At 45.7% G+C, this 21,587-nt stretch overlaps 1 protein-coding gene across 1 annotated transcript in view; it reads left to right on the forward strand.

The window, feature by feature from the left end:
• The first annotated feature begins 1,306 nt into the window (after positions 1-1,306).
• The window catches only part of LOC142768586 (uncharacterized), a 75,207-nt gene continuing 54,926 nt past the window's right edge, over positions 1,307-21,587 (forward strand). Inside the window, exons 1-2 of the mRNA XM_075870583.1 lie at positions 1,307-1,411; positions 17,420-17,538. Coding sequence (XP_075726698.1) covers positions 17,430-17,538 — 109 coding nt within the window. The 5' untranslated portion in view covers positions 1,307-1,411; positions 17,420-17,429. The remainder of the gene's footprint in view (positions 1,412-17,419; positions 17,539-21,587) is intronic.

A 21,587-nucleotide genomic window follows, 5' to 3' on the forward strand; every position in this document is an offset into this window, starting at 1 on the left:
TGGCGTACCCTTGGAGGCTGCTGGAGAAGATGAAAAATTTCTTGCCGTAAGAAAAACAAAAAAAAAGGTCACGTAAGGGACTGGTAACAAGCAGCGCTAAAGTGGTGAGTTTTCATCTCCGTGGTCAAATGAAGGTACCAGGCTGATTCATTCGCAACAACTCCTGAGTAATTTTTGTTGCATTTCGCCACATTGCACAAACTTCAAGCTTATGCTCCTCTAATTTTCATGTCTTTGAATATTGTGCTCACATGCATATGTCGCGGGATACTGCAACAAAACTCATGCAAAGGCGGGAACGTACCTCCAACACAATACAAAAGAATATGCCGTAAATCATACCAAAAATAGTAGTGTTCATAACTAGTTGATGTTGTCTAGCGTTATGTAGGAAGCAATTTCTGTTACTATTGGTGAACGACGCTTTGAACGGCGCTATTCGGGCTGAGTTTGACCAGTTTTCCTACATGGTGACTTAGTGAGGTTTGATTTCGTGTAATGTTCGGTGATATCCATCAGCGCTCTTACACATTTTTTTTAAAAGCTATTTGATCACCAATATTACTTACGCCCAACCTGACACTGCTGCAGAAACCGTTTTTGTCAAACGCTCATTGAAGTCAGCTGTGCCGTTCTAATTCCAATAAGTTTTTATTCGCGCGAGTCACGCAATATAACTAGTGGCATCATCACGCAATCAACTTTAGCCATCATTTGTGAGTTGTCTTGAAAGGTGCAATATGGCCCCGCCGTGGTGGTCTAGTGGCTAAGGTACTCGGCTGCTGACCCGCAGGGCGCGGGTTCGAATCCCGGATGTGGCGGCTGCATTTCCGATGGAGGCGGAAATGTTGTAGGCCCGTGTGCTCAGATTTGGGTGCACGGTAAAGAACCCCAGGTGGTCTAAATTTCCGGAGCCCTCCACTACGGCGTCTCTCATAATCATATAGTGGTTCTGGGACATTAAACCCCACATATCAATCAAAGGTGCAATATGTATCTCAAAGTAACCAGCCTAACAGATTCAATAAAATAAGATGTGCTTCATGTTAACTTTAGAACGCTCTCTGGAAATGCCGGCACAAGGCGTACTCCGAAAATGTAAAAATATTCCACTGCCTATGTGCTCGGCACAAAACGTTAGCCTGGCGTACAGTTGCATTAATCTTTCTAAGGCTGAACTCGTGCTCATGAAGAAAACTAAGCATATTGTCGCGCTTGATAAATGCCAAGTATATTTAGCCATAAAAGGCGCATGATACTATACGTTATGGCAAATCTATTATTCCGCCTATGGTATTGGAATATAGCCAAGTTCTGTATTTAACCTCTTACGTTCGATTTAGCAAGCTTTCTTTACTGCTACGACTGACTTCAAATAGTTCCTGCATTCTTGGCAGAGGTCAGAGGAAACGTAAGTGTGCTGAAGTTTCTCTAGTGAAAGATAGAACAGTAAGTTAAGAAAAAAACGTGAACTGCCCGGCTGCCGTTTATATGTATATATAAGCTTACATTACTGATATTAAAGACGACGGCTGACCAAGCTTGTGCGTGTGGGAACAAATAGGACGTCATCAGTGTGTTAACTGACATGACCTTCTGACAGCTTCTGCTTCGAAAACCAATAAATACAAAGCATGTTGAACTTATGTATACGACAATAAAAAGTTCTTAGAGCGCCATTTTTGACTTTAGGTCCAGCAAGTGGGAATAATGCGGTAACGTGTGGTTGATTGAGGATTCAGCAGAGGCTATTTTTAGAAGAGTTTTCTCTCTATTGTTACCTGAGGTGTAAGACTCGTATGAAAATGCAATTGCACTAAGAATACTCTGTTGTTCTTGTATTGTGACACAAATATCAGACGAATAAAATAACCTTTACGTAAACAATTAAGATTCAAGACGGCCGTTTTTAAAGGAAACTCACATTCTACTTGCTGTAGATATTATTGCCATTTAACAGAGAATGGTAACCTAGTTTAGTTAGCTGCACCCCTAAGCAATAAAGTGCGTGGAATATCTACTTGGTTAGAGCCGAACAACTATGTGTGCTCACTATTACTCAGGGTATTCATGTGTTTTATCATTTCAGAAGATTGCCTTGCTACAGATGTCTTTTCAGGTAATTTGTCAGAAGCTCACAGCTGATAGATACATGAAGACAGTGGTTCAGTTTTTAGAGGAGAAGGCAGCGTGTCCTCGGCAACTGCACTGCTACTCGGCCCTCTGGCGGTAGAATTTCGAGTGGCCTAACCGGAAACTTGATAACAACATAGAACTAGAAACTCACGAACACGACACATCCCTCCTCACTCTGTTAGTCACCACTGATCTTGATAACGGTCGGGTGAACGGCGGCGTCTGTGGTGCCGCTGTGGTGGTCCTTATGGAGCGTCGTCGAATGGGAGTGGCGCTGGCGTGGCACAGAACTCTGGAGCGTGTGCAGTCGGTGTGTCTTTCTGGTTATCAGCCTTGCCGCCGTGGAGGAAAAACGGAAGCAGTGAAGACTGGCAGGGACTTCCCGGTGGCTGTGTTGTAGAAGCATTGTCATCCGTTGCTTCTTGGCTCGTAGTCCAAATATGGTTTTTGTGTCGCCGCACCCTACCTCGTTTCGTGCTGACCAACCAAGACCGATGACCTACTTGTTTGATTATGGATCTTGTCATTTATGCCGTGACACCTGTGAAGTTCTTCACGCAGATGATTGAATTTTTGCGAATGCGCCGCTCATTCTTTCCTTCCTGCTTCATGTGAATTGTTCCTCATGGTTGTGCTGCTCTTAGCCACTCTGGATGGGGTGCCTTCGCAGGTGCCCTTCAGCTTCCTTTGCATGATCCGCATTTTCGGGAAATGTTTTCAATGTCTCTGCTGAGGCTAGGCCAACAAAGCAAGACCTACACTACTCTGTAGTGTAGGTCTTCATAGCGACGATGCAATTGCGCGCTGAGTAGAATAATCTTCAAAGCTGCGGGGTGACCTGCGATCAAAATTACTACTCAAGAGCCCCTGAGTAAGCATCCCTGGAGTGTCAAAAGTTGGCGTGCTAGCTCGAAATAAGGTCGGAAGTCATCGCCTTTTAGTGCACGTAGCTTTCCTTGCTGGGCCGCTTGAATACCTGCTACGATATATATATATATATATATATATATATATATATATATATATATATATATATATATTTGTTCATGTGAAAAAATAAACAAAGAAAAAAGGTACGGGGAGCATGTGGGTGGGGCCGTACTCCAGGGCTCCACTGGCTTTAGCGGCCCGCTGTCCCTGGTCGAGGAGCGCTAGTTGCACCCGCAGATCCTCGCTGGAGAGCAAAGTCTCCCCCTGCTCTTTTGCGGAAATTTGGCCGGCTATTTGCGGCGAGTTCATTTCGGCTGGCCTGTTCTGACAATCCCACCTTATGTGGGCGAGAGTGGACCTGCCTCCACAGCACGGACAACTATCACTGTACATCGCAGGGTGACAGGCATGCTTACACGAAATATTTGGATATGTGTTTGTTTATATATGGCGCCAGTCATAAAACTTCCGGCTTGGTAAAACTGCGTGTGGTACACTGTACCTTCGTCACTCAAGTCGTTGGTTTTCGAGGAAGTATATCGGTAAAAAGGGGCTGTCGCCGGAGTGGCAGGCAACAGACCATCGCTGGGTGGGGATGGCTTATCGTCATCTCCTTGCAGTGGCAGCCTTCTCAATGCATCTGCGTTCTGGTTAGTCGGGCCGATGGGTTCTTATCTGTAGCACGTACGGTGGAAGCTGGGCGAGGAGAACACAGGCGCATCACACATAAGCGAGACGAGCGTCAGCATCCACAGAGTTCGGAAAGATGGCCACAGAGTGCGGAAAGATGGCGGGACATAAGAAGGGGTGCGAGACAAGCCCAAGGGCTTTAAAGGGGCAGGCGAGCGGTGGGACGGGGCGTCGGTCGCGCTAGCCGCGAAAGGTGTTTCCACCGCACGTGCTTCAGAGGCGATTGAGCCTCGCTGGTTTAAAGGCATTGGCTATGAGGCGATCCGAAGGCCCGTAGGCTAAGGCGAGTTGCGTGGAAGTGTTATTTCTTGCTGTTATGTTTCATGCTGGCTTTCCTGCCTTTGTTTTTCTGCGTATGTGTCATTGACCGCCAGTCTGCGGCGTTGTTTGTTCTGAGTTTTTGGTATTCCTTTGTGCGTCAGTGTCGTGTTTAGCCGGTTCGGAAGGCTGTTTGTACATATTTTGAATCATGAATTTATAAAGACGGTTCTCAATCTTTGCGTCGCTGGCTCGGGTGCTGCAAATTTTGGCTAACTGACCCTCCTGAACAAAGACAGGCCTTCATCTGGAGCCCAACGTGGTTTTCGCATATAGTTGCCCTTCTCTTTGTTCCTTTCAACGTGGTCTTTTTATACAGTACTCGCTTTTTTCATTGGAGTTCACTTTCGCACCACGACAACCAGATGCATAAGGCACCCATCTGGTCTGTCCATCTGATACGTATGCTTTGCGCGTATAACAATGCTCTCGAGTTTGGTAAAATTACAGCTCGTTAAGGTGATAACTCTACGTACCCAAAGTCTAGTATTATGCCCGACAAGGCGGAAGAGGACGCGCCCGTGCAAGATACGTCTCGTATCGCCAAGCAGTTGACCACGCTGTTGAACGTCAGGCTACACTAGACGACAGTTTTCGCTTACGGCTAGCCGTGCCTACATACGAGGGACACACGGACAAGAAATCAGTCGCCGACTTCTTGCAAGAGTTACAAGATTATCGCGACGCGCAAGCCCTCACAAATGAGACTCTCCTCCTACGCGTGCTTCCCGTAGCCCTGTCTAGTTCTGCCGCACGCTGGCGTCGTCGACAGTCTTTCGACAATTGGTCCCACTTTGACCAACTATTCCGTGCCGAATTTCTTCCCCCGACTACGTAATTCGCATTAAAAATGAACTTTGCAGGCGTACACAGGGTGAGAATGAAATCCTTCAGAAATACATAGGGTCCTTTCAGGTGCTTTACGACCACGCAGATCCTTGAGCATATGAAGTGAAAAGAGTGACTCGGGTAGTTAGAGAGTCACATCCGTGCTTTCATGCGTACTTAAGAGGTCGTTCGTTCTCTTCACTCGGCGTTCTTGCTAGAGCAGTGGGCGATACTCCGGCAGCGATGTTGGCGGAGCTCATATACCGACTACCGCCTCCACCCGAATCCACTCTCGAGCCATTCTGCGCGTGGCGATTCGGTCCGACCCGATGGTCTCACCGACGACCCCACCAAGAGCTCTAGACGCCTTGAGTCACTACAATACCTCTGCTCCATCCGCCTTTACATCAATGACCTAAGAGTGTACGACACCCCCTCAAACGGGGCGTCTTGACCCAAGGTCAGCCCGCAGTGGGGGTCGCCCATTATAGTGTAGGAGGCACAAGCAGGAACCTTCAGTAAAGCTTCCAGTTTAGAAGTCGGGGCCACTACAGAAGCTAGTACCCAAGCAGACCACGCCCTGGCCGCCGGGGAAACGACAGGGGCCGGCACTGGTAAGCCCACGCCGATCACCGGCCAGTATTGTACCACCCCCCGGCGTTTTCTCACTTTGTGCAGCCAGGCAAGCCCCAAAGGTTTGACGCCGGGTGTTTTGGTTTACGCATCATCCAGCCGCCAGGAAGCACTGCCGCGGCAAACCTTCAAGAAAGCAGCACATGCCCAAAGAAATAACGCCACATTCTTTTCCGCTCGGACAACCACCAGAAAACCAAGGAACGAACGTTCCTGCAGAGTGCTCCCCACCGGACATCCACGGTCTACTCTATGATACGGTGAGCGATCTTCCGTCCCTTGCTCCCCACTCTGATATTGCACCATTTGTGATGATTTCTATGGCAGCAGTAAAAGTCCGGGCTTTTTTAGATACTGGCTCAGCTGCTTATCTTTTCGGTAATCGCTTCAAGAATACTGCGACGTTAAAGGTTTAGCTTTGCAAAGGCTATACACTAATTTACGTATAGTTTCTGCTCAGGTCGCCTCTTCTAAACTTGCAGCTCGTTAGCCGTCACACTCGACGGGCAAAAATTTCGTCAGTGTTTCCTACATTTACCCTGACTTTCCTGCCCCGTGATTTTGGGACGCAATTTTATAGCTAAGTCAGGAATCGTGCTTAATATCTGTACGGGCACCTACAGCCACAGCATTAAACCAATGGCACTCACGTTCGTGCCTACTTTGCCAGAACCACCATCAAATCTTCTTGCAACAATTCTACATTCGTTCTTGGAGACTACTCCTGACTTCTCGACTGTAATCGAATGCTTCAAAGGGCCATCAGAGCTAAAAGCTAAACTGAAAACCCCTGAAGCCTTTTCCGGTGATGTTCACCGAGGCTTCTGGCAAGGTCGACGTATGAACACAGGATTGACACAGGTGACGCCTGCCCTATCCGTTTCAGTCCGCGCCATCCTGAGCGTGCACAAGGGTGCACTTCCGGACGCTGCCCTCAAAGAAAAGTTCGTCCCTGGTGCCGTAAAAGCAGCCAATTGTCCATGGGCGTTTCCAGATGTTTTAGCTCCAAAGAAAGACGGCTCTGTGCATTTGTACGTAGAGTACCGGCGGTTAGATGTCGGCACGGTTCGAGACTTGTACCCGTTTCCATCAATCGACTTTGTTATGTACCCTCTTGGGGCCGCCAAATTCTTCACTACCCTTGACTGCAGCAGAGGCTTCTTGCAAATCCTGTTAGCAGAGTGCGATGCTGAGAAAACGGCGTTTACTAGTCTCAGGGGATCATTTGAGTTTACGAGGTCACCTTTCGGATTGTGCAATTCACCCGCCACATTTTAGCGCGTCATGGACATTGTGCTTCGAGACGCCAAATTTAACTATGCAATGGCCTACATGGATGACGTGGTAGTCGTTTCGCAGATCTTCGGCGAGCACCTGGTCCACCTAAGCACAGTATTGCGAAGAATGCAGGAAGCAGGACTCATCATTAACGCCCCAAAAGCTCAGTTGGGCTCAAACCATGTCAACCTGTTAGATTTCGTTGTAGTGAGGAACAGTGCCACCAGATGAGCAGAAACTTCAGGCGATCCTGCATTATCTACCACCAATGGGTGTCAAGAGCTTGCAACGGTTTTAGGGTATGGTAGGCTTCTACCGCCACTTCATTCCTCACTGTGCTGATCTGGCCAGACCACTTAACCAGCTCTTGCGCAAGAGTGTCCATTGGTCTTGAACTAACGTGGAGCATGCAGCATTCTAGGCTCTTCGAAGGCTATCCCTGATGCATCATTGTTGCGCCTCTCTGGCCTAAACTTGCCTTTCACTGTGCAGACTGATGCTAGTGAATATGGCCTTGGAGCAGATTTGCTCCAAGAATATCAAGGGATCCTTTACCCACTAGCATTTGCGAGTCACACGCTCTCGGCCCCAGAAAGGAACTACACCGTAAGAGAAAGAGTGCCTCGCAATCGTATTCACGCTGAAGAAATTTGACATGTACCTTTCTGACTAATCGCACTCAGTTTGTAACAACTAATGGCTATAACTCACCTCTTTCTAAAGTAACATCCGGCGTACCCCAAGGTTCTGTATTAGGCCCTTTACTCTTTCTTATATATATTAATGATCTCTCAGACAGCATTAACTCCGCTATAAGGTTATTTGCAGATGATTGTGTAATTTACCGCGAAATAAACAATGAATATGATAACCAATTTCTACAGTCAGACCTTGACACTGTCTCAACCTGGTGCAATAAATGTCTTATGACTCTCAACTCTAACAAATCTAAATGCATGTCAATAACCCGGCGATCTATTTCTCCCCCCTGTACCTACAGAATTGACGCCGTTCCCCTCCAGCATGTCTCTTCATATAAGTACCTCGGCGTTTACATTACCAACAATCTATCTTGGCACACGCATGTTACTTACATCTGTAATAACGCTAACCGAACGCTAGGATACTTACGCCGCAACTTTTCTCGCGCTCCGCTGTCCCTCAAAATTCTATTATACCGATCACTAATTCGCCCAAAGCTTGAGTACGCGTCCGCTATATGGGATCCCGTGCAGCAAAATTTAATTAACGCGTTAGAATCTGTTCAGAACCGCTCAGTTTGGTTCATTTGTTCTAATTATTCCCGTACTGCTAGCATATCAGAAATGAAATCTAACCTTGACCTACCCAATTTAACTGTCCGGAGGAAACTGGCGCGACTGCATTTTTTTTCATAGGATATTTTTTCACAATCCATCAATGAAGCGAGACCTCATTTCACAACCGTCATACCACTCATCGCGCATTGATCATCAGCATAAGGTTGCCATTCCGTTTTGCCGCACCAAATTCTTTTCAGCAGCCTTCTTACCGAAAACAGCCGCCGATTGGAACCACCTTCCCTCTTCCGTTGTATCAATAACAGACCCTTTGTTATTCAAGACTGCAATTTCTTAGCAATGCTTGTAACTATACGCAGTTTCCATTATTTATCTTTGTCTTGTATGTGCTTGAATTCTTATACATTTTTAGTTGACTTATGTTGCCTTCCTGATTTGCGCATCTGATACTTGTTTCTTTATTTTGTCTTTTTTTCTTGTGTGTTATATATGTTGTACCCACCCCCTCTGTAATGCCCTACGGGCCCTGGGGGTATTCTATTAAATAAATAAATAAATAGATGGAGCCTCATTTACGATTCAAACTGATCACGAGGCGCTGTCATGGCTCTCCAAGATGAGAAACCCAGCCGGTCGTATGGCCCAGAGGGCTCTTTCTCTCCAAAAATATAATTACGCTGTGGAGTACAAAAAGGTGCTGCCAACAAGGTGGCTGACACGCTTTCCATAGCGATACTGTACAGAGATCGTGAACCCGCCGCCGAGGTCCTGGCCGTGACAATGCCTGAAGCTGCATGAGGAACACTGGTCTAACGACAGCAGATTCTTGATGCTTAGAGAAGCGATGCGCAGTGCAAGCACATATGCAGTGGCCTGGCCACTGCCAGTGCCACCAGGAACACACTGTCCACAAACGCCTACAGCAGCTGCTTGCAAGCCGAGGAGGGCCAGCTTATGCGTTACGTACCCTCACTTGATACGCATTATGGTGAGCCCCCATTCCGCGTTTCATTCCTCGGACTCTACGCAAAAGTTTCTTGGAATACTTTCATGCCACACGCGTCGCTGGTCACAGCGATGACAAGAAAACTTTTGATGAGCTGTGTCGCGTCACCACATGGCCGCACATAAGAAAGGACGGCACATCTTACGTTCGCACTTGCCCTACCTTCCAGACCGCAATACCGAGGGGAGGCAAACCACCGGGCCTCATGCAATCTGTGGAAAGCAGGTACCCATGGTAACTCGTTGCCTGTGACGCAATGGGCCCGTATCGAAGGTCAGCTAAGGAATGTCGGTACTTGTTAGTAGTCACTGACCAATCTTCAAAATGAGTAGAGCTGTATACGTTACGCCGGTTTGATTCAAAGGTGATTAAGGATTACCTGCGCAAACACTTATTCACTTCTTTTTTTCAAAGGAGCTAATAACATACAATGCCACATATTTCACATGTAGAATATTTGTGGACACTTGCAAAGTTTTTGTTGTACGCCACAAAAGAACGACACCTTACCACCCTCAGTCCAAACATTACTGAGCGCGTCAACAGAAACTTCCAGACAATATTTGCGGCTTTCAGCGACCAACACAGGAACTGGGATACCCGCGTACAGAAAGTGGCATTCGCCACGCGAACAACAGTGAATCGTTGAACTGGCTTTACTCCAGCAGCTATTCTCTTTGGTCGCGAGCTCAAATTCCCCATCGAACTTGCACTCATCCATGACTCTTAATCACCGCGCTGCAACTACACGGCGTTCGCACCGAATAAGCCCAGTCCAGAGAACTTGAAACTAACCTGCCTGGAACATTGCAACCAATATAACAACGGTAGGTGACCTCTCGAGTTCGCGGTCAGTGATGAGGTGATCCGGCTCACGCATCCACTCAGTGACGCAGCAAAAGGGTTTGCTGCCTCCCGCGCACCAAATTGGGACGGTCCCTATGTGATTTCAATGCGAATTTCTAGGTTAGCATACCTTCTAAAACAAACGCAGTGGTCGAGTAACAGGCCCTGTAAACGTGTGTGATCTCAAAGCTTAGTACGAGCGCCCACCAGACGCGTAAACTCAATCCCCCACTATCGTCGACATTCCCGCCCGGCGTATGTATTGTTTGACAATCTGGATGCGGTGCCTTTTTATTGTTGTTGTTCTTGCCCTGCTGTAGTAATGTTGCCTTTCGCAGAACACCCGCAGCGTCTTTAGTGCTTCCTACCCAGCCAGCGACAAAGAGCAAGGCTGACAAGTCATGGAACACCGACACAGTCCACTGTGAACACCACTACACGCTACATGCGCTTTCCATTCTGTGCAACCAGTGGGACAGACAGGTCAGCAAGAGTTATGTGATGTGTGCGTAAGCTCCGTTTGGTGCAACTAATGGCACAGACATGCGACGAGTGGTTTTTTGTGGTGCCCGACAAACTGCGGCGACACGGACACGCGGCTTATTATGAAGAGTGGTGGTGCCCGACGAACTGTGTACACTAAATCAGGCACTGCTTCTTAGTTTACTATCTTTTTATAGCGTTCATTATTTTTTAGTAGTCGGTAGAGTGTGACACTCAAAGGAGTGCCCATTCTTGTTTTGGCGGGAGTGTGGGGCCGATGTGTCCTTATCTGTAGCACGCACCTTGAAAGCAGGGCGAAGAGAACACAGGCGCATTGCACATGCGCGAGAAAAGGCCACAGGGTGCGGAAAAGCGGCGGGAGATAAGAAGAGGTGCGAGGCAAGCCCAGGGGCTTTTCAAGGCCAGGCGAGCGGTATGGTGGGGCATCGGTCACGCTAGGCGCGAAAGGTGTTTCTGCCGCACGTGCTACAGAGGCGATCGAGCCTCGCCGGTTTTTGGGGCGTTGGCTCTAAGGCGAGCCGATGGCCCGTAGTCTGCGGTGAGTTGCGTCTAAGTGTTATTTCTTGCTGTTATGTTTCACACTGGCTTTCCTGCCTTTGTTTTGCTGCGTATGTTCCACTGACCACCAGTCTGCGGTGATTGTTTGTTTCGAGTTTTCGGTATTCCTTTTTGCGCCAGTGTCGTGTTGAGTCCGTTCGGAAGGCTGTTTGTGAATATTTTGAGTCATACATGCATTAAAGACGGTTCTTGTTTCCTGCGTTGCTGGCTCGGGCGCTGCAAATTTTGGCTAACTGATCCCCCTAAGTGGAGGCAGGGCCTTCATGTTTCGACTGCCTTTTTGTAAAAAAGGTCGTAGTCCTAAGCATACAGCTTCAGGCACCATCTGGTCATGGGCGGCGACAAGACCTGCGGAAGCGGTCTTTTCGGCACGAGGATGCCGAGTATCAGCTAATGATCAGTTGGGATAGCCAAATGCCTTTCAGTTATATATTTCTAAAAATGATCAACACCAAATATCACGGGTGGTCTAGTGGCTAAGTTACTCGGCTGCTGACCCACAATCCCGGCGGTGGCGGCTGCATTTCTTATGGCGGCGGAAGTGTTGAACGCCCGTGTGCTCAGATTTAGGTTCAGGTTAAAGAACCCCAGGTGGTCGAAATTTCCGGAGCCCTCCACTATTGCGTCGCACAAAATCATATGGAGGTTTTGGAACGTTAAACCCTACATACCAATTAACAATCAATCATTATCACGGCAAGTCCTCCCCGGTCTAGTTGTGCATTTTTTCGTTCCACCTTGCCAAGCATTTGGGACGCGAAAACAATAAATGCTTCTGCTACACTTCCATCCACTTGCATTAAAACAGCGCCTACATCATACGGGGAAGTGTCGCATGACACGAGAAGGGGTTTGCGGTCATCATAGTGAGCAACCACTGCGCTATCGCGAATGAGTTTTTTTAACTCTTCGAATGCTTTTTGGTGCTTTTTTTTCTATAACTACTGGGTTTTCTTATTTCTTATGCAAGAGCGTGTACAGCGATGAGGCTGTTGCCGCTCTGTCCTTGAAGAAGTGGTCATATAAAGCAAACAAGCCTAAAAACGCTTGCAGCTCAACTCTAGTTTTCGGTGCTGGTGCATTCATGATTGCTTCAACCTTCTCTCCAGTCGTATGCACCCCTTGTTCATCGATGCGATGTCTTATGAACTCCACAAGTTGTCCCCAAATCGACATATGTCTTTTTGGAGACGCATGTTCATATTACCCAGTATTGACAACACCTGGTCTAGGTGTTCATTGTGTTGATCTAGCGTGTGGCAGCTTGGGCTAATTGGCACGGCATGACGATAGTTGTAGCGTGAAAACAAAACGGCGACACAGAGACAAGAAGGACACGAAGACACGAAAACACGACACAAAGGCAAGAAGGCAATACACTCAGTTGGAAGTTAGTGCTCGTGTCCTTCGTGTCCTGCTCACTCTGTGTCATCATTTTGTTCTCGAGCTATAACTATTGTTGATCTAGCGTTTCTTCGCAGAATATTATGTCTTCGAGATACAAACTGGAGCCAGGAATTCCGGCGAGAGTTGTCTCCATATTTTTTTCATTTATTGCTGGTGCTGCTGCGAATCCGAATGCAAGTCTCTTGAGTGCATACAGTTAAATTATTGTATTCACGGTGAAAACCTTTGCTGTGTTTTGCGTGACAAAAATTTGCTGATAGGCTTGAAGTAAATTAAGCTTTTAGAATATTGTTCTACCCCTGAGATTCTACAGCACTTTCTCAGTGGTGGAAAGCGGGTAGGCACTTTCATGGGCGCTAAATTTTGCCGTACTTCTATAGTCATCACATAGTCTTAACAATCCGGATTTTTTTCGAGCAAACACCAAGGGTGTGACCGAGTCAGAGCGTTGTACTAGTTGCAGAATTCCCTATTGCTTTGAACGGTTCAATTCTTCCCTCAAAGCTGGTATGAGTGCAAGAGGAACTGGTCGCGCTTTGCAAAAGCGTGGTGGGACGTTTTGGTATAGCTCTATGTAAACTGGTGGTGCCTCGTAGCTTGTGACGTCTTGGTTAAAAACACACGCATACGTTTATATTAGGCAGGGCAACACTGCGGACTCTGTGTGCGTTGCATCATTCGTTTTGTTTACGCCTTACAACAAGATTTCGACAGTACTGAACCATTTACAGCGTAGAAGGTTGCATCTGTTACCTTCCATGACATGCAGTTGAAGAACGTAATCTTTAGTCTTGTGCCGCACTTGTACTTGAGCACTGCCAACGAGGTGCAGGGGCTGTCCTGACCACACGGGCAGATTTAGTTCTGGTTGTACAAGCTGCAGCGGTTTTGTAGGCCAACTCGTGTCGTAGGTTCCACGGCCCAGAGTCAGCTTCGGACTCAGAAAGCTTGCCAATAACGTTAGGCGGCACTATTAACTTCGGGCATGCTTGTAGGTTTTTTACAGTAATAAGGCCCCACGTTAACTTGTCTCAAGACTCGTGCATGCTTGCAGGGTTAGGCTCTATTCGATGCATAGCAGTTTCGCATTGCTTTTTCTTTGCGATGCAAGCTTTTTCAATGTGCCCTATTTTTTGGCAAAAGTGGTATGAAGAATTCCGTAACTTGCATTCACCTGAATCGTGAGAGCCGTTGCATCTCTAGCAGTGCGCATTGCGTGGAGTGGGCTGCTCTCCCTTAGCGCCTCCTTTCTTATGTATTGTTTGGTGCACTTCTAACTTTACTGTTTCGAGCTTGATGCTCTCCTGCTGCAGTGCAGCACTCTACGCCTTTTCGGTGAGTTCGAAAGCCATCTGGAAGGTAAGGTCCCTTTTCGCGAACAGACGTGGTTGAACGAGCTTGTTTAGGATACCGCAGACGAAGTGGTCACACGTGATGCAGGGGGAGCGCGGTGGTTGCGGCCGCTGTAGTCGCCGTTGCCTCAGCCGCGGGCATTACAATCCGCCGAAGTTACAGCCGAAGTCACAATCCGCGGTGAGTTTACGTAAAGCGGTAGCGTAAACAGCAATGAACTCACCTGGCTGTTGGTCACATCTTTGGAATTTGTAGCGACAGTACGGCTCACATGGGCATGGGTCGTGATGTACAGCCAAAGTTCGGACAATCTCTTCATACCGCACTGCAACTGGGCTCTTTGGTGCTACCAGTGCGCGAACGGTTTCAAATTTCTTCGACCCGCACAGCGTCAGAAAGAAGGCCTGTTTTTTGTCGTCGGCTATGATGGCATTCACAACAAAGTAGATTTCAAGCCATTGAGTCCGCGATGTCCAGGTCTTCTCCGAGAAGGACTCGATATAGCCTTGAAGAGACGCCATTAGCAGTGGACCACGCTTTTATCTTTAGTAGCTTTACGTTTCCCTCGTCGCCGGTGCTACATACGTCTTTACAGCTCATTTATTAGAAGCACACTGCTGATATGTGAAGACAGTGGTTCTGTTTTTGCGAGAGAAGGTAGCGGGTTCTCGGCGCGTTCGCCGCAGCTCGGCCCTTTCGCGCTGAAATTTCGTGTGGCCTAAGCCAAAACTTGGGCACTACACTTAACCCGAAACACATGAACATGACAATCAGCTGTCCTTTCATTGCGATCTTAAATGGCAGAAATTTGGTGAAATATAAATCCATTATGTTCGACTAAAGCACTTCAAGGACAGTAGTGTCACTTCGCAATATTCAAGCAACGCTCTAAGCAAGCTCTGTTAGGTCAAGGTGGTGTCAGAGCTTTCCCTGTATTTTAAAAATGAAAGTTCATGGCGTTTCCTCCTTAAAGGCGCATGTACTGATGCATGCTGTAACGAGTGAAAACTCCAGACTAGGTCATAAGCCGGATTGCCAAGGACCCCTCTTCAAAAGCATTTCCGAGTGCGTATGCGGAGTACGTTTACAGTTGCAGAGGTGATCAGTTTCCGCGACTCAATCGTTGAAAGCAGGCCTTTTAAGAGTTTTTTCAACTGGAATACGACTATAGAAATAAGCCACTGCAAGACATAGGAAGTAAAGTAAAATAATTGCACTGATTAGTAACCCTAACAGCCTTTCGTTATAGAAAAGGAGAAGCAGACAGAGTAGGATTAAAATACATATGCGTTGCAGCAAAAAATTTGTCTTATTATTGCATTGATATAATGCCATTCGAAGGCAACAGCCGTTTTTTTTTTTTTGTTTTTATTGGTAAAGACATCGGTGCTGCCCAGTCACCCTCCGAAAGCTTTTGCACCTAACGTGGTCCTGAAGTGAAGGCAGGGTTTAGAAACGCTGACACCTCATCTAGTTTAGCACTGCTTCTGACATCGTGCTACGTTTCACTTTGACCAAGCTGGGATGTCATGTCATCGCATTATATGAGGCTATGGTGATATCACAATAACAAACAAACGGTAGCTTTTGAGGTTACGATCACATCGTACATTGATGTCACGTTTTGATGCTTTTGTATTGCAACACTCCTGTCGCGGGACGCCGATGGTTCATTTCCACCTTTCGCGACGCATCTGAACTTTTCTCCTTAATACGATGTAGCTCGTCCCTGTCGACTTTGCTCCAACCGTCATCTCTGAATTTCCACTGCGCAAACCACCGGTGTGCTTTCAAATAGTGCGGTTTTTGAAAAAAAATCACGTGCTCATATTGCTTAGCTCTTGCAAGTCATGCATAACTTAGTGACACAGCAAAATTACCCACGAGCCCAATAAACGGTATGAGACTGCGTGGGTTTCGACAGCGGTCGTTGTGATTCATACACTGGTATTTTCCTGGTACACAAGAACGGCCGTATGTTCTCCTCAGCAGCAGCAAATTTCGTTTCTGTTTGATTGCATTAGGTTTTTCGATTGCGTCTGACAAAAACACGCAATTAAGCAATTCTCTCTGACCCGAAATCATTATTGAATTCCTTTAGTATTTTTCGAAACCAGAAAAATATTACGTGTTTGCTTCCAGAATGATACAGGTATTTGGCCCCGCAATAGTTTATCGCACAATTACCTTTCACTAGATACATGTGCGCTGTCGCTTCAGAGGCAACGAGCCAGCTGACACTGCAGTGAAACGTGCACAAATTGTCAGCCATGCGGACAGCACCAACAGTGATAAGACGTTAACAAGTGGAATACACTGATGCACCTGCTTCACGACTGCCATCAATACGTTTCTCAATGGAAGACACTGGCTTCAACGTTTTCAGGCATCAGTTTCCGGATTCTCAAACTATATAGCTCATTGTCCCCAATGTCTGACCAGACCACATCAGCAAATCTTACTAGAACAGAAGGGTTCTGGGGCTGGACACTGGACAAGAGACTTAGACAAGGCCACTGGCTTACGGGCTTACAGTAGATGCGCATGACCTTTTACTGCATCCGTCAGCATCGTCGTTACTCGTTTCCCTATTTCTCTTTTCGCTGTGTAGAGTAGCAGGACAGAGTGCACAGGCTCAGGGTGACCTCCCTGTCTTTCAACGGGAAAGTGTTTTGCTCCGGGGTTCACCAAGATTGAAGGCACTGATTTTTTCGGAAGACAAATAAGAAAGTTCTGTCAGCGGGAGTTGTCGATAACCAACCTCTCGGTTCACGACAACAGATTCAGGACACACTATCCACTGTTCCACGGTCACGCACTTTGTAGGCTTTAAAAATACGGCTTTTTATATAAAAGTATCAATATATAGTGTTCTTGGTCAAGTGTGGTTATGTATCATGATTATGACATCCGCGATCGGTGTCTTCAACTCGTCGTTTCTAAGCATTCGTCCCATTTGGCGCGTTTCTAATATGGGGGAAGAGCAATTATTTCGACCCTTCAGTGCACTGGGTGTTGAGTTCACCCCAAGCGTCGTTGTTGTTCATAGCATATATTAATTTCGAAAATGCTTCTGCGACGCCCGCTGACTTCTGGCTGTAACTGCGCATTCTTGACTTGTTCTTGCCCCACGAAAAATCGTGGTCGGCCATCAGGAAAGACACGACGTGTGTTACGTTTCCCTTTGGTTGGACAGCAGTGTTCAACAACTGCAACAATCCACTAACGGACATCCTTATCCTAAGTACGGCATCCAGTCAGTCACAATCTTAAGGCTGTCACATCGCTTTCTGTGGTTCCGCTCAAATCGTTAACTACTAGAGCCTACAGAAGCATCACTGACAAATTGTTTAGAACCGTAATCATAGACGTTGATCGTCGTGACGTAGTGTATTACAATGTGTCTCCATGGTTGCTTTCATTTTGAGTGAACCTATAGCTTTCAAACTCTCCAATATCAGCTCTCCAATATCAATATACAGCGAATATGAAACTACTCAAGTAACGTTTTAATCTTGTGATATACCTATTCCTTTGATGCGGAGACCAACCGTGTTTCTTTTTTTGTTGTAATATTCCCTTGCTTTATTTTCGTGTTTGCTAGAAGACGTAAAAGCTTACAATTGTAATAATGCGCTTCCGTGTGTTTCAGATCACAAATTATGGGGCGAGGGCCGTGCCAAAGCCATCTACTTGTACTGGCAGTATTTTGTCTGCTGTCCACATTCCAAGAAGTACCAACAGGATTGCCAATTGTAAAGGGACAAGCGGGTGCATATAATATTGTTTTCATGGGTTTCAATTTTACCATGCAAGATCTTCTATGAAATGAATCCAGCTTGGAAGCTTCTATGATTCGGACGCAGAAACGCATGACAATTACTCGCGTTGATTTGAATTTGTATTTCAGTGGTGTTTCTAAATATGTCAGAAGAAATTATATCAACCACATCAACAGAAACTTGGACGACTTGCTGCTATGACCAGTTGAAATTCAAACCTAGGCTGTAGTGACGACAACGCAAATTTGCTTTTATTTTAAGGCCTAGTGATGAGAACGTAATATGCTATAAAATTGAAGAAAGTTTTCATTTGCACACAAGCGTTTGAGTCAAAAACGTAGGCGTGATGGAAGAGCACGCATTATTGTAAGCGAAGTTTGTAATTGGGCTTGAAAAGTGGGGCATAAAAATTGTGCCTCAGGTCTAGGTATTTGTTAGCAATTTCAATGACGCATATAGACAACCATGAACCAGTGAATAACAAATCGTATCATGTATACCCACCTAATTGAAGCGAAAAAGAACGTTTCTTATGAAAATGCTGTTGCTTACCCTGTACTTTCAGTCACTCATCAACTTTAAATAGAAGAAATTTTAAGTCACCATCGTTCTCTATCATATTAATAAGCTAAAAAATATATATTTTCGTAAACTGAGCTAAACTATCTCTCTGTCCGCTGTTGTGGTTAAGTAGTTACGGTGTTCGGATATTGACACGTAGGTCGCAGATTCGGTTGCTGCCTCGACGGTTGCATTTATATTGAGAAGAAATGCTAATGACTCATGTACCATGAGGTGCCAGCGCACGTTAAAAAGCGCGATAGATTAGCAATATTTCCGGAGGCTTGGTTTAAGACGTATGTCATGATTCTATGCTGGAATATTGTTATAGGTATAATTCTATTGCATCAGTAATAATACGCAAGTAATAATATAATATTGTCATTGCTAGTATTCTAACTTCTGCATTTGTAATTGTGTAGGTAGAGATTGGTTTTGAAAGGTGCACTCAGTTGTACCACTCAAGATACTATGCTCGTAGTGCTGGAACACAAGTTTAGGTAAAGAAGTTGTTTTACGAAAACCTCACGCCTAAAAATTGCTGTTTCTACCCGTTTCTAACATATGAACAGTTTACTGTGATTTGAATGCTGCATACCACTTTTTATATTTACTGTTTTGTGTTCACTTTTTGCATGTCGCTGTTTAGTATCGAATTTTTTTAAGATGATTTATTTGTTTTCAAACACAATTACCTAGCTCCACAACATCATGCGACATCGACAGAAGCGTTTGCAGTGTTGGGGTTACTTCGCATGAAATGGAAATTATTATGCCGCATCGCCAAACCTATGCAAGCTTCGAAAGACAACTCAATGTGTGATTCTTGTAGTGAAGCCTTGGAAAAAAAAACGCATCGGTAAAACTTAGTGGTCCCCCTTTCGATGAACTGAGTCCGTACCTACGAGCACGAACAAGAACATGTCAGGCGGTGTAGGGTTTAAACTAGATTGAACAAAGTGATAACAACGGTGAAAAAAAGTCTGTTAAAATGAGAAGATCAAAAAAAGAAAACTTTCAGTTTTTTTCAAATGTAAACTTGCAGCTTTGGGACATCAAAAAGATAGTGGTGTATTGCATTCTAATCTATTTCAGAACTCCGTGTGTAAAAATTTTGCGAAGGTGGTTTAGACACGGGGCTATGACGTCCGCGCAACGCAAAGCAAGTGAAAGCGCGCACGATCACATTAGGCGCCAGTGACATGGAAAGCCATGAAGATGGATGTAGAAATTGCACGAGCATTCCGTTTTAAAAACGTTGTGGCAAGACCAACAGCATCATCACTCGTACAGTCTATATATTAGCGTGAGCAGCTGCAGCAGTGTTTGTGTGTATTCATAGGGAGAAACAATATACCACCCCTATTGCTAGTGACATGTGCAACGTCTGGAGAACGAAAGAAAACTGGTGCGTCTATCGAGCCCATTATTCATGGCTGCATGCGGCGCAAAAAATGGTTCTAATGAAAGTGGGGGCGTTGCCAAAACGTTTAGAACTATTACGGGGAAACTGTTAAAATACACATTTCAAGTTGAACCCAACAATGTAGGATGGAGAAAAGATTGGCAGATCCTACGTGCGTTGGGAATCAATGTTAGAGAAGCATGCAGAAGCCAGGTGTATGTGTTTTATTATTTTATGGATTGAGACGTCATAAAGTGGCACTAAATAATTCTACAAGTCCACGCACACGCATACGTTAAACAGGCGGGCGTGCTTCATATTAGCAGTTATTTACGGTGGCGTATGATGCCATCAGCAACATGAATATTACCGATACGAGAGCAGGTAAGCCCATATGAAGCGCTGGTGTTTGCGCTGGTGCGCGCGAGGTTGATAGGCCTCAACACTGCTACACCTATCAACTTCAGTGGATAGCGCCTAGCTACAATTTACGTTAATCTGACGTGCCGGATGTATCATAGGAGTACATATGTAATCTTTATCATATTGATTAGGCAGCACTGTAACTATACTTGACGTTACACGAGTATTAGTGTCTATTTGAAATGCATTTCTAAGGCCTGGCATGGCTCTGTCGTAAAATACTTCATTGCCCCGCTGATCGTTAGGCGTTATATTTCTGCTGAGACACTGACAATTATTGCTTGCATTTATCTGCTGAACCGCGCCTATAACAGCTTTTTTATAACGCTCAAGCTTTGAAGGTACCATTGTGTGTTCTCACCGTTCCTGGGTAGATATAATATGTCTATCACCTGTTGCACATAGCCACATACCAGTGCCATTAACCAGCCCCAATATTATGCCACTGCTTTTAGAAAGTGTTTGACGATGCTTTTGACAATATTCATGCCATGTGTGTGTGTGTGTGTGTGTGTGTGTGTGTGTGTGTGCTTTTTTTGCCGCCTATATGTGAAAATAGCTAAAAGGAACAAGGGGGTAGCCCATACCACCAGGAGGTATACTGGGCTCAAGCCCATCTAACATAAATGAACAGGGCAAAACTTCCCAAGTTCTTTTTTTTTGAAAAAGCGAATTATTTTGAAAAATGACATGGGTAAATCCTATGGAGTGTGGCATGAAAGTGCAATAAATAAACTAATTAGCTTCTCAGGATTGAGCAGGTCGACATGCAGCAGCAGTGTATTTACCTAACTTGAGTTTTTGGAGTTCATGCGTGCGTGCGTGCGCGCGCGTGTGTGTGTGTGCGCAGTGTGTGTTTGTATTTGTTTGTGTGTGTGCGTGCGTGTGTTTATGTGTACGTGTGCGTGTGTGTTTGGGTGTGTGTGTGTGTGTGTGTGTGTGTGTGTGTGCTTTTTTTGCCACCTATATGTGAAAATAACTGAAAGAAAAAAGGGGGTAGCCCGTACCACCAGGAGGTATAACGGGCTCAAGCCAATCTAACATAAATTAGGAGGGCAAACTTTCCGAAGTTCTTCTTTTTAATCCAATTAGTTCAAAAATTGACATGGGTGAATCCTAGGGAGTGTGGCATGAAAGTGCAATAAATAAACTAGTTAGCTTCTCAGGAATGAGCAGGTCCACGTGCAGCAGCAGTGTATTTCCCTAACTTGAGTTTTTGGAGTTCGTGCGTGCGTGCGTGTGTGTGTGTGTGTTTGTTTGTGTGTTTGTGTTTGTATGTGTGCGCGCGCGTGTGTGTTTGTGTGTGTGTATGAGCTCTTTTTCCGCCTATATGTGAAAATAACTAAAAGGAAAAAGGGGGTAGCCCGTACCACCAGGAGGTATAACGGGCTCAAGCCAATCTAACATAAATTAAGAGGGCAAACTTTCCCAAGTTCTTTTTTTTCTGAAAAAGCCGATTAGTTAAAAAAATGACATGGGTGAAACCTAGGGAGTGTGGCATGAAAGTGCAACAAAACAAACTAGTTAGCTTCTCAGGAATGAGCAGGTCGACATGCAGCAGCAGTGTATTTACCTAACTTGAGTTTTTGGAGTTCGTGCGTGCGTGTGTGTTGGTGTTTGTTTAAGTGTGTGTGTGTGTTTGTGTTTGT

This window comes from Rhipicephalus microplus, chromosome 8 (assembly GCF_043290135.1).
Source record: "Rhipicephalus microplus isolate Deutch F79 chromosome 8, USDA_Rmic, whole genome shotgun sequence".
Classification (NCBI taxonomy): Eukaryota; Metazoa; Arthropoda; class Arachnida; order Ixodida; family Ixodidae; genus Rhipicephalus; species Rhipicephalus microplus.